Genomic DNA, 12,169 nt, shown 5'->3' with positions numbered 1-12,169 from the left:
AGTCATAGTAACAGACTTAAAAAAAAAAAAAAAGCACTTGATTAAATCCTCCATCCATTCCTGATTAAAAACTCTCAACAAGCTAGAAATAGAAACATCCTCAACCTTACAAAGAATATCTACAACAAATCTGTAGGTAACATCATACCTAATAAAAGAATGAATGCTTTCTCCCAAGATTAGAAACAAGATAAAATGTCTGCTCTCACTTCTGTTCAACACAGGACTGGAAGTTCTAATCAGGCAAAAAACCCCCAAAAAACAAACAAAAAAAAAACCTTTGACAAAATGGACAAATTTGGGGCCAGCCCCGTGGCTCACTCGGGAGAGTACGGCCCTGGTAGCTCCGAGGCTGTGGGTTCGGATCCTATATAGGGATGGCCAGTGCACTTGCTGGCTGAGCGTGGTGCCGACAACATAGTGCCAAGGGTCATCAACACAGGACTGGAAGTTCTAATCAGGCAAAAAACCCCCAAAAAACAAACAAAAAAAAAAACCTTTGACAAAATGGACAAATTTGGGGCCAGCCCCGTGGCTCACTCGGGAGAGTACGGCCCTGGTAGCCCCGAGGCTGTGGGTTCGGATCCTATATAGGGATGGCCAGTGCACTTGCTGGCTGAGCGTGGTGCCGACAACATAGTGCCAAGGGTCGCGAATCCCCTTACCGGTCAAAAAAAAGGACAAATTTGAAGGACTTTCACTACCTGACTTCAAGATTTATTATAAAGCTATAGTAATCAAGACAGTGGGCTATTAGTGTAAAGACAAACAGATCAAAGGACCAAAACAGAGAGTCCAGAAACAGACCTATACATCTGTGTGATTGATTTTTGCAAATGGGAAAAAGGCAATTTAGTGGAAGAAAGGATAATCTTCTCAGCAAATAGTGCTGAAACAACTGACATACAGATGCAAAAAACCAAAAATCAAAAACACAAAAGGAACTGAGATCCATACTTCACACCATATAAAAAAATTAACACGAAACGGATAACAGACCTAAATATAACACTAAAACTATAAAACACTAATACAACACTAAACAAAACAGGAGAAAATCTTTGTGATCTTAGGTTAGGCAAAGACTTTAGAATAACCTGATACCTCAGACTTCATCAAAACTAAAACTTCTGAACTTCAGAAGACAATGTAAAGAAAATTAAAAGACAAGCCATAGGCTAAGAGAAAATATTGCAAATTACTTATCTGATAAAGAAATTTTATGCAACACATATAAAGAACTGTTAAAATTCAGTCAAGAAAATAAGCAACTCAATAAAAAATAGACACAAGATTTGAAAAGACACTTCACCCAAAAAGACATACAAATGGCAAAAGAGCACATGATAAGATACTCAATGCAAATTAAAACCACAGTGAACTACCACTACATACCTACTACGATGGCTAGAATAAAAAAGTTGAGTATACCAAGTGTTGGTGAGAATGAGAAGTAACTGGGAATTCACACAGTGCTGCTGAGAATGTAAAATGGTACAACCACCTTGGAAAATATTTGAACAGTTTCTTAAAAAGGTAAACATACACCTGCCACATGATCCAGCCATTCCACTCCTAGCACAAGATAAATGAAAGTATATGACCATACAAAGAGACTTGTGCATGAATATTCAAAGCAGCCTTATTTTAAATAGCTCTAAAATGGAATCTGTTCAAGTGTTCATAACAAGTAAATAAGCAACCTGTGGTATATCCATACAACAAAAAGGAATGTACTACTGAAACACACAACATGGAAGAATCTCAAAATAATTATGCTAAGTGAAAAGATACAGGCAAAACCCCAAAACAATGTATTACAGTATTTCTTCACATAAAATTACAGAAAATTCAAATTACTCTATAATGTCAGGAAACAGGTAGTTTGCTTGGGGAGAAAGAGGACAGAGGTGGGAGGGAAGGAACAAGGGAAGGATTAAATTTTGGGGGGGTGATGAATATATTCATTATCTTGACTGTGATGACCGCTTCACAAGTATATACATATACCAAATTGATCAAGCTGCACACTTAAAATATGTGCAGTTATTTCAGGTCGGGTAGGCCTAATGAAGATTTTTTTTTTTTTTGAAGTGTAGCAGAAGGCTTGGAAAATGCTGGCCAAAATGGTTATAATGTTTACCAATCAGAATAATTGCATTTTGATACAGCATGGATATGACTACAGAAATACAGCATTATGATTATAAACATTTTATAAACAGTATCAAAAGAAAAAACAATGGATAAGAATTCCCCAAAATGTGTAGATGGTAGTAAGTAATCATTACCCAGGCAAGTAAATTGTTAACTGACTGAATTATATTCTCTCAAAACTCTCAAAGGCAATTAGTAATTTTCAAAGGTAAGTATAGACCACATGTGTTTATTTTGCCAAAGTTTTAGTTATAATATACACTTTATTAAATCAGTCTTTCTTATTAATTGCATAGAATTATTTCTCCTGTTTTACCAAAAGATTCCATTGGGAAAGAATAAGAGGTGAAAATTAGTGGCCTTCAAAAGAAAATTTCTCCCTAAAAATCACTCTGCTGAGATTGTCTTAAAATCAGTGAATCATACGGAATATGAAAAACATGAATTAAAGTCATGTTTGAGTATGTGATCACAGACCATCTAGAAGTTATTTCATGATTGCATAAATTCTCATCCTTTGTGCCCCGGGTCTCAAGTACTCTGAGTAATTGCTATGGAAAAGGCATTGTGCTATAGGCTATTCCTACCGGTAAAATAAATGCCATACAACAGCATTTGCTGGAATTTTAAGAATTAATATCACAGAGAATTTTAACTTCAAAATCAATACTGGCAGAAATGGAACAATAATACTATATTTCCACAATTGCTATAGTAATTACATTTATTAAGAACTTTTAGTTGTATTTACTCCGAAAAATCTGTAGCCAAAACAGATACATTCAACTTCCTTTAAAATTGCATTCTCTTATTTAACAAAACAGAAACCATTTTTGTAATTGTAATATTTAAGTTGTTAAAATAAAAGATTAATAATTTGAGGGAATAATACATTAATTCCATTGGAAATAAAGTCTGATATAAAACTAAAATGCAAATACCTTGGTCTCGCTAAAGAATGCAATTTCTAATTTCAGTTGAATGATATTTTGTACCTTATTGATGTTTGGCTCCTCCATCATAGAATTTTTGATGGTTTCACTGTTGTCCTCTAATGACTTCATCAAGAAAGAATAACCACATGACAAAGAGTAAAGACGAGATGTAACATGCAAAATACCAGGGATATATTTTAACCAAATATATTTTAATCAAATTTACTTGAAAAGAACTCCAGAATGAGTCATTATTCTTAAATATCATATACCTCAAAGAAGCAAGAATGTGAGGGTTCATGGTTAGGGAGTGGAGAAAGCTTAATCCCTTGGAACTCATTAACCACCACTATAAATTTTATCCTACCTCCCAGGAAATTTTTACCCAATTTATTTTGAAATGCAGACCTTACAGCAAGTTTGAGCCCAAAGTACTTTATATCAAAAAATTCAGAGCTACTGGTACCAGATTACTATCAACTGAAAATTAAAGTCAAACTGTTCTCTTACATTAGTATGCCTTATCTCCATGATATCTGACCCATCAGGAGAACCTCCCGATTAGAAAATTCCAATTTTTACATTTCTAAATCTCTCCTACTAATTTAGCCAGAAATAACCAATAAATTGGTTGGAGGCACACATTCTTCTTAAAAAGGGATGCTAGCACTTAAAGAGTTGGTTCAAGACCTTTAATGCTTCTCAGAAAATGAAAGAAAACTGAAAAAAGAACTGGGAACAAAGATGGCAGCCGTCAAGTCCCAATTTTTTGTTGGGAATGACTCAGTCTATTTGCAGTCACCTGTAGTTAATTTCCAAATAAGTACAAACAGAGAAGACATTCTATTTTCAAAACACACGCACTAGTAAACTACATTACATAGGAAGAGACAAGATCTGAGGATACACCAGGATTTTAAGGCCAAATGAAGAAATTCTAAAATTTCATTTTCAAGCACATAAAGGAATAAAGAAAAAGTAGCAGTCTCAAAATACTCTCCATTATCTTCCATCCAAAATATAGGGCTTGTCATATATCTTTTAACCATCTGAAAAGTCACTGTGACTTGGACTCATACACTGAAGCATAATCATCATTTTACAAAAATAAGAGATGAAAGTAATTTTGTTAATACCAAAAATAGGCTAATCAATTGTCTAGGAAAGATTAAATAATTTTATACCAACTCTATGAAGTTAAAACTCTATTTAATTTCATCCAACCTGTATTTTACTATATAAAATTTTTTTCATATTCCCTTTACCAAAAAGTCACTATTTTGAAAAGTATCACCATCATGAATAAAAACAACAAAGCAATAACAATAAATTTCTAGTAACTACCATTAACTGGGCCAGGGTTTAAATACGTTAAATCTATTAACCAAAACATTGCAAAGTAAAGGATATTATAGTCATTTTGCAGATAAAGAACTAAAATTCAGAGAAAATATTTAGCTTACTTACTGATAGTTACAAAGCTGTTCATCGAACACTTATGGTCATGCTTTTGATTAAAATAATTATAAATAAAAATAATTTTAAAACTTTCTTAAGATATCATGAAACTCCGAAGAAAACTAAGAATAAAATAATAGAGGAATGAAAAAATGTGTATTGTATTCTTTACCTGCCATTCTTATGCATTCTAGCTTGGTTATACTTCTCTATTCCCTTAACGGTTCTATTCCTGAATCAATTAGATAATTTAATGGTTTGACAGGTTTTTTTTGTTTTGTTTGCAAACTATTTCATTTCCTAAATATCACTAGGTATATCAGTAGTAGAGAAACAAGTTTTGTACAATTATATTAATCAAATATATATAATCAAACAACAATACAGTGATGCTTTACACACTACATCAGAATGCTTTAACTTGTAAGAAGTTATTTTAGGCAAAGATATTTAAAATAAAATAGGAAACATTATCTTACCAATAAACAACATCCTAATTAGTCTAACATTCTCCTCTAGCAATGTTGATTTTATTCAAAGATTTCCTTGAACTGTCTTAATAGTAACTCATACACTAAATATTTAAGACATACTTTACATAAGGTTAAACAAATAAATGAAATGCATTCACATTTGCCTAGATTTCAATGTTACATCAAGGTACTCATGTCAAAATTTTCTAAGTCAGTAAGAATAATACATATTCTGTTTCCTGGCTTGGTCAATTTGAATATATTTACAAAATGAGGCAAATAGTTATTATAGCACATATCAAATAGTAAACAATAGCACATGCAGTTGCCCCTTATACAATTAGTGATTAAATAGAGAGACAATCAGATACACCAGAGTACTTCAAGAAGTTCATGGAAAAATTCGTATTATTTTAAAATTCTATTCCTCCACAAACTTTTTTGAAGTACTCTCGTTTATATAATTTTCCTTTTATTCGAAAAGGTTAGATGTCAACTTGCTTTTTGCTTACTTGTCTATTGTGAAGCCATTCTATTTCCTTATTTCTCCAAATGAAATATCTTCTGTTTTTCCTCCTGCTTCAAAAACTGTACAAAGCTTGCTGCCAGACTAGTTCAGTGCTACTCAAAACATGGTGCCAGTTTTGAATTCTTCATTATTGGTCCAGGGGAGATAAAGAATCAACTATATCACTACATCCACTGTTTAGTTCACCTTATATTTTTTAATAGCAAAATTTTTTCAGTGAAGGAAGCAAGATGTTAAATTACATTCAGATGCAAGTTCCCCATATCTTCAAACTGGTACTTTTAAGTAGCACTGAACTAAATGACAAAAAAATAACCATTATGATAATACCAAGGTATAAACAACTAGTTACAGTATAACTATAAATCAATTTGTTTGCGAACTTTCATTAATTTAAACATAACCCATAGAAGAAAATGTACATATTTAAAATGTTTTTTGTATATAAAGCCAGTCTCAATTAAACTTCTAAGACTTCTTTTCACTATCACATAAAAATCATAGGAAATTTCTAACTTGTCTCTTAAACTGGTGACCAAGATACCTTAAAACACAAGAAATAAGATACAAAATTTTAAGTAATGTCTTTTCTGAGGGGAAAAAAAGTCCCAAATACATCTGAATTAATTACTTTAAGTTGATTTAGGAAATTACTGCCCTTCTCCTTTTGCATCACTTTCCTAAGCATTTCTTGCATATGTTTATGATGTAAAAATGAGTTTTCAAAAAATATCTGTAAGATGTAACTCATTTTTAATGGTTACATGATAATTTGACTTCAATAATAAAATAGTAAATATGTTTTAACTTATACACACCTCATTTAGACACCGTTTTTTTGTGAATATATTTCTGATAAAGGTTTCCTGAATTTCTTCCTGCTTCACCAAGTACTGCCAAAGCCTCTTCACAGACAGTGCCAGATGGTGCTTAGATCTACAGAGAGATAGTAAATTTAATTGTACAGTTCAGAGATTTCTGATTAACTTGACCACAATTTCTTGGTGGTATATGAATATTTATTACAATAAATTAACTAGAATCGGACCATATGATCGAGGGCAGATCCTTTTCTTAAAGCATCAGAGAATAAATATTTTAGGCTTTGTGGGTCATATGGTCTCTTTCACAACTATTCAACTCCACCACTGTAGTTGGAAAGCAGCCATAGGTAATAATCAAATGCTATTTATGGCTGTGATCTAATAAAACTTTATTTATGAAAGCTGCAGGAGGGCTGGATTTGGCCCCAGGGGCTGGCCATAGTTTGCTGACCCCTAACCTAGAAAGACAGGATCTAACAAAAATAAATAGGTATGCTTCCTAGAAGAGATCTAGAAGCAGAGCTACTCAAAGTGTTGTTCATGGACACAGACCAGTCCATAGACTCTGTTACTGATCAGCTTAAATCAACTACTGCTACATCACTAAACCACTAAGTGCACTGTTTAGTTCAGTTAACATTTTTTGTAGCAAGATTTTCTAGATGAAGTAAGCACTGCACTGATTTACCTTTTGGTTCAAACTTTCTCTCCTCAATAACAGTAAAACAATTGCTGACAGGCTACTTTGAACAGCATTGCTCTAGAGCAGGCGCCAATAAACTATGGCCTACAGGCCAAATCCAGCCTGCTTCCCATTTTCAAAAATAAAAATTTACTGAACAAAGCCAAACCTAGTGATTTATGTATCATGTATGGTTGTTTTTACCATATAATGGCAGGGCTGAATAGTTGTGACAAGAATGTATGGCCTGAAAAGCCTAAAATATTTACTATCTGAACCTTTGCAAGCAAAGTTTGTTAAACTCTGGACTGCCATAGGCATTACACAAAGACACAGACACAAACCTAGAACAGCAAATTAAACATAGACCTTAAATATTTTTTCTCTAAATACTAGCTGATAACATTCTGATTTAGTAAAACTCCTGTCTGAAAACAATATCCATAGGAAAACCTACTTGAAAGGAGTGTTTGTAGGTTCCAGTAAAGCTTTGTGGCGGAGAATTGCTGGACCTACAGACAAACTCTCCTCAGAGGTATGACTTGCAATATAGTTTTGAGGTGGCCCACCATGGATTTCAAGTCGTCGGAGAAGAACTTGTTCCCAACATTGAAGGGTTTTTAGAACGGCATGACAAAGAGGTGAACTAACTGGAAGTTCTAAAAAGGAAAAATATAATTAAAGCACATTTATCTTCTGCAGTAAAATGCTATATTCAATTTTAAGAAAGACTAAGATATTAACACACAGGAGAGATGTGGAAGGAGAAGTGGGCATGGAAATCCAGTAGATTAAAAAAAGGATGTCATGGGGCCAAGCCCGTGGTGCTCTCGGGAGAGTGTGGCGCTGGGAGCACAGTGGCGCTCCCGCCGCGGGTTCGGATCCTATATAGGGATGGCCAGTGCGCTCACTGGCTGAGCGCGGTGCGGGCGACACCAAGCCAAGGGTTGCGATCCCCTTACCGGTCACAAAAAAAAGGACAAAAAAAAAAAGGATGTCATGGGGCCAAGCCCGTGGTGCTCTCGGGAGAGTGTGGCGCTGGGAGCACAGTGGCGCTCCCGCCGCGGGTTCGGATCCTATATAGGGATAGCCAGTGCGCTCACTGGCTGAGCGCGGTGCGGGCGACACCAAGCCAAGGGTTGCGATCCCCTTACCGGTCACAAAAAAAAGGACAAAAAAAAAAAAGGATGTCATAAATCTCTTTAAGCATTTCAACACTACTGCTTCTGACATGAAAAACGTACCCTTTCTTTCCTGCACAACCTTTTCCTCCTCTGGAGTTAAATAACTGTTAAGTTTTTGCATTTGCTTAGTTTTAAAATGTCTACCATTTTCAAACCCCCCAACACTCAGCTAGAGATATTAATAGAATCTTAATACAGTCAATCACGTCAAGTTCAATTCCCCTGATTTCTTGGATGCTGCCTCCTCAAAGGTATTTCAAAAAGTTCATGGAAAAACAATAAAAAGGTAATATGAATATTTCCATGAGCTTTTTGAAGTACCCTCATATAAGACACATTTATAGGTGGTTGGATTAGTTAAAAGAAACCTATCTTCTACATCAGGAAGTCACTAAACTTTTTCTCCACTATTAAAAAAAATATGGAATAATAAATCAAAAGCAATAGCACCATTATTTCATGGTAAGATATTTATTACCTGCAAGATCATGACCTGCAAAGGGATAGAAAGTCTTCAAATTGTTGAGCACCAACTGCACCATTGCCAATCGCATCAATGACCAACTAAAAATAAAACAATAATGGATCTACTAAAGATTTATACAGAGATTTAGAAGAGTATACCACCCTTTGACCCAGCAATTCCACTAATAAGAATCTATCCTGAAGATATACCTCCACAAAAACAAAATAATATACGCATGCAATTACTCATGTCAGCATTATCTACAATAGCAGAAGAGTAGAAATAACCAAATTATCCATCAGGAGAGCACTCATTGAATAATTACAGTTTTGAACTAAGAAATGTTAGGATAATTATAAAAAAGAATGAAGAAGAATCTCTAAGTGTTACTATAGAGTCAACTCCAGTATTTATTAAAAATAAAAAGCAATTTGAAGAATATTATGTATGGTATGCTACCTTCTATGCAAGAAAGCAGGGGAAATAAGTATTCAAACAAGATAAACCAAAAACTAATAAAAGTGGTCATCTGTAGAGAGTATAGACAAGGAATTGGGTGGAAGAGATAAAAATGTGAGACTTTTCACATTTTTAAAAAACTGATATTTCAGCTTCTCTATTTCAAGTGAAACATTCATTTCTTAAAGTATTGACTTTTTAATTATTTTTTAATTGTAAAAAAATACACATAACATAAAATTTACCATCTTAACTATTTATAAGTGTACAGTAAGTGCACTCACATTGTTGGTGCAACCACCACTACCACCCACCTCCAAAACTCTATTTGCAAATCTGAAACTCTATACAGTAACTCTCCAATCTCCCCCTTCCCCAGGCCTTGGCAATCACCATTCTACTCTTAGTCTCTATGGATTTAACTATTCTAAATACCTCATGTAAGTGGAATCACATACTGTCTACCTTTTTTTGTGACTAGCATATTCCACTTAGCATAATGTCCTCAAGTTTCAACCATGTTGTAGCATGTGTCAGGATTTCCTTCCTTTTTACAGCTGAATAATATTCCATTGCACATACATACCATATTTTGTCTATCAACAGATGAATAGATAGACAGTGGAATTGCTTCTACCCCTTGGTTACTATAAATAATGCTGCTATGAATAGGGATGTACAAATATCTGTTCAAATCCCTGCTTTCAACACTTTTGGGTATATATCAGAAATGAAATTGTTGGATCATATGGTAATTCTATTTTTAATTTTTTGAGAAAACTTCATACTGTTTTCCACAGTGGTGGCACTGTTTTATATTCCCACCAGCAGTGAATAAAGATTCCAATTTTTCCCTATCCTTGCTAACACTGTTACTTTGCTTTTTTGATAGTAGCCATCCTAAAGGGTCTGTGATGGTATCTCACTGTGGTTTGGATTTGCATTTCAATAATGATTAGTGATACTGGGCATCTTTGCATGTGCTTATTCTCCATTTGTATACCTTCTTTGGAGAAATGTCTATTGTAGTACTTCGACCATTTTTTAATTGGGTTTTTCTGTTCTTGAGTTATACAGTTTGACTTTAGAGTCATGTAAATGTTTCACAGATTCAAAAAGTAAAATTAATTCAAAAGGAAAATTAAAAAACCCAATAAACCAGTAAGTAAAAATCTCATAATAATTTTTCAATAAAAGAATATTTCATTTTCCCTAATATACTAACATGTTTCTTTTGGAAAACTTACATTTTTCTATTATACCACTAACATATTGTGTCTTAATAAAATATGTAAATCTTCCAGATGTAAACAAGATATCAATAGTGATAAGATAACACACCATTACTCATGAATGTAATAATACAGCATTGGAGCTAGGGGTGAGTATTGTAAACAGTTATGATTTTTTGTAATATATGAAGCTTTTTTTAAGATGGTACTTAGTATCTTATATAATAGTGTTCTAATAAAAATCTAAGACATTAGAATTTTTAGGCTAAAACAGTATTTTTGTAATATATGAAGCTTTTTTTAAGATGGTACTTAGTATCTTATATAATAGTGTTCTACTAAAAATCTAAGACATTAGAATTTTTAGGCTAAAACAGTGAGACTTGTTTATTTTAAGACACTAAAAGATAAGGTATAATCTGAGAGCAAGATTTGTGAGAAACAATACAAGTTAAAGATGGTCCACCCATGGATAATCAAAAGTTAACTGAGAAATTCTCATTAAGAAAAGGAATTTAACAATTTCAAGGAAAGAAATCTGAGTTATAATGTGCTATAACTGACTAAGCTATTAATTTCACATTACATTTAAAAATATTGTTTATATAAGCCATAAGTTCTTTTTTTAAAAAAAGCTTAAAATGAAACATTTCATACTTATATCCATGAGGTTTTTTTTAAAAGAAGCTTAAAATGAAATATTCCATACCTATATGAATTTGAATTAGAATGCTCTTGCAGATGGAAATCTGAAGTTAAAACATCATCATCATCATCGTCATCGCTTTCCAAACTCTCCTCTGAATCATATTCTGCTCTACTTTGGGAAGGGGGTAGAAAAGGCTAAAATAAAAAAGTTATGGAATTTATTACCCAAATATCTGATTTAATGCATTTAAACATATAGTCTAATAGCAACAATTCATTTCATTTGCAGACACTTCATTATAAGAAAGTAAAGTAACCAGTATTTGCCATTCTATGCCTTTGACATCACTTTACACAATTCCCTTATTTGTTCACCCATGCAATCAAAACTTTAAGTATCCACTATGTGCCAAAAAACATACTTGATATAAGAATTTTTAAGGTGGATACAGTCACTGCCTTCAGAGTTTACATTTTAGTGTAAAAAGGCCGATGACAGAAAACTAAATACAAATTGCATTAAATACTATAAAGAAAAAGACTTGAGATGGAGAACAATAAGAAGAAATGAGATAAGCTGATCAAGGAAGACCTCTTTAAGTGAGACCCAAAGGACAAAGGAAAAAGCCATATAACAAGAAGGAAGAAAAGCATTTTAGGCTGTGGAAAGAGCCTGTAGAAAGGCTCTAATATGGGAAAGAATTTGATATGAAAGAAAGTACAGTCATGTGCTGCATAACGATGTTTTGGTCAACAACAGACTGCATATACAACAGTGGGTCCATAAGATTATAATGAAGCTAGAGGTGTGTAATAGGCTAAACCATCTAGGTTTGTGTAAGTACACTCTATGATGTTTGCAGAATGACTAAATCACCTGATGGCACATTTCTCAGAACACAGCCCCATAGTCAAGCTATGCATGACTAGTTTGACAGAAGCCTGCTAAGCAAAAGGACAAGTGTTAGAAGAAAGGTTGAAGAGAAAAGCAGATGACAGCTCAGGGGGGATCTTATAGGCCATGGTAAAGGAGTGTAGTATATTGCCACTGTTGAGTTTTAGGTAGAGGACAGGTATTGAGAGAGAGATATATATATATATATATATATATATATATATATA

At 33.5% G+C, this 12,169-nt stretch overlaps 1 protein-coding gene across 1 annotated transcript in view; it reads right to left on the bottom strand.

The window, feature by feature from the left end:
• DMXL1 (Dmx-like 1) overlaps positions 1-12,169 on the bottom strand; it is a 151,266-nt gene that overhangs the window by 33,291 nt on the left and 105,806 nt on the right. Inside the window, exons 31-35 of the mRNA XM_008580049.1 lie at positions 11,109-11,242; positions 8,721-8,806; positions 7,516-7,717; positions 6,371-6,488; positions 3,153-3,215 (exon numbers count right to left, since the gene is read on the bottom strand). Of these exons, the coding sequence (XP_008578271.1) occupies positions 3,153-3,215; positions 6,371-6,488; positions 7,516-7,717; positions 8,721-8,806; positions 11,109-11,242 (603 nt within the window). The remainder of the gene's footprint in view (positions 1-3,152; positions 3,216-6,370; positions 6,489-7,515; positions 7,718-8,720; positions 8,807-11,108; positions 11,243-12,169) is intronic.

This window comes from Galeopterus variegatus, unplaced genomic scaffold (assembly GCF_000696425.1).
Source record: "Galeopterus variegatus unplaced genomic scaffold, G_variegatus-3.0.2 Scaffold2007, whole genome shotgun sequence".
NCBI lineage: Eukaryota > Metazoa > Chordata > Mammalia > Dermoptera > Cynocephalidae > Galeopterus > Galeopterus variegatus.
This window is presented reverse-complemented; position numbering and strand designations above follow the sequence as displayed.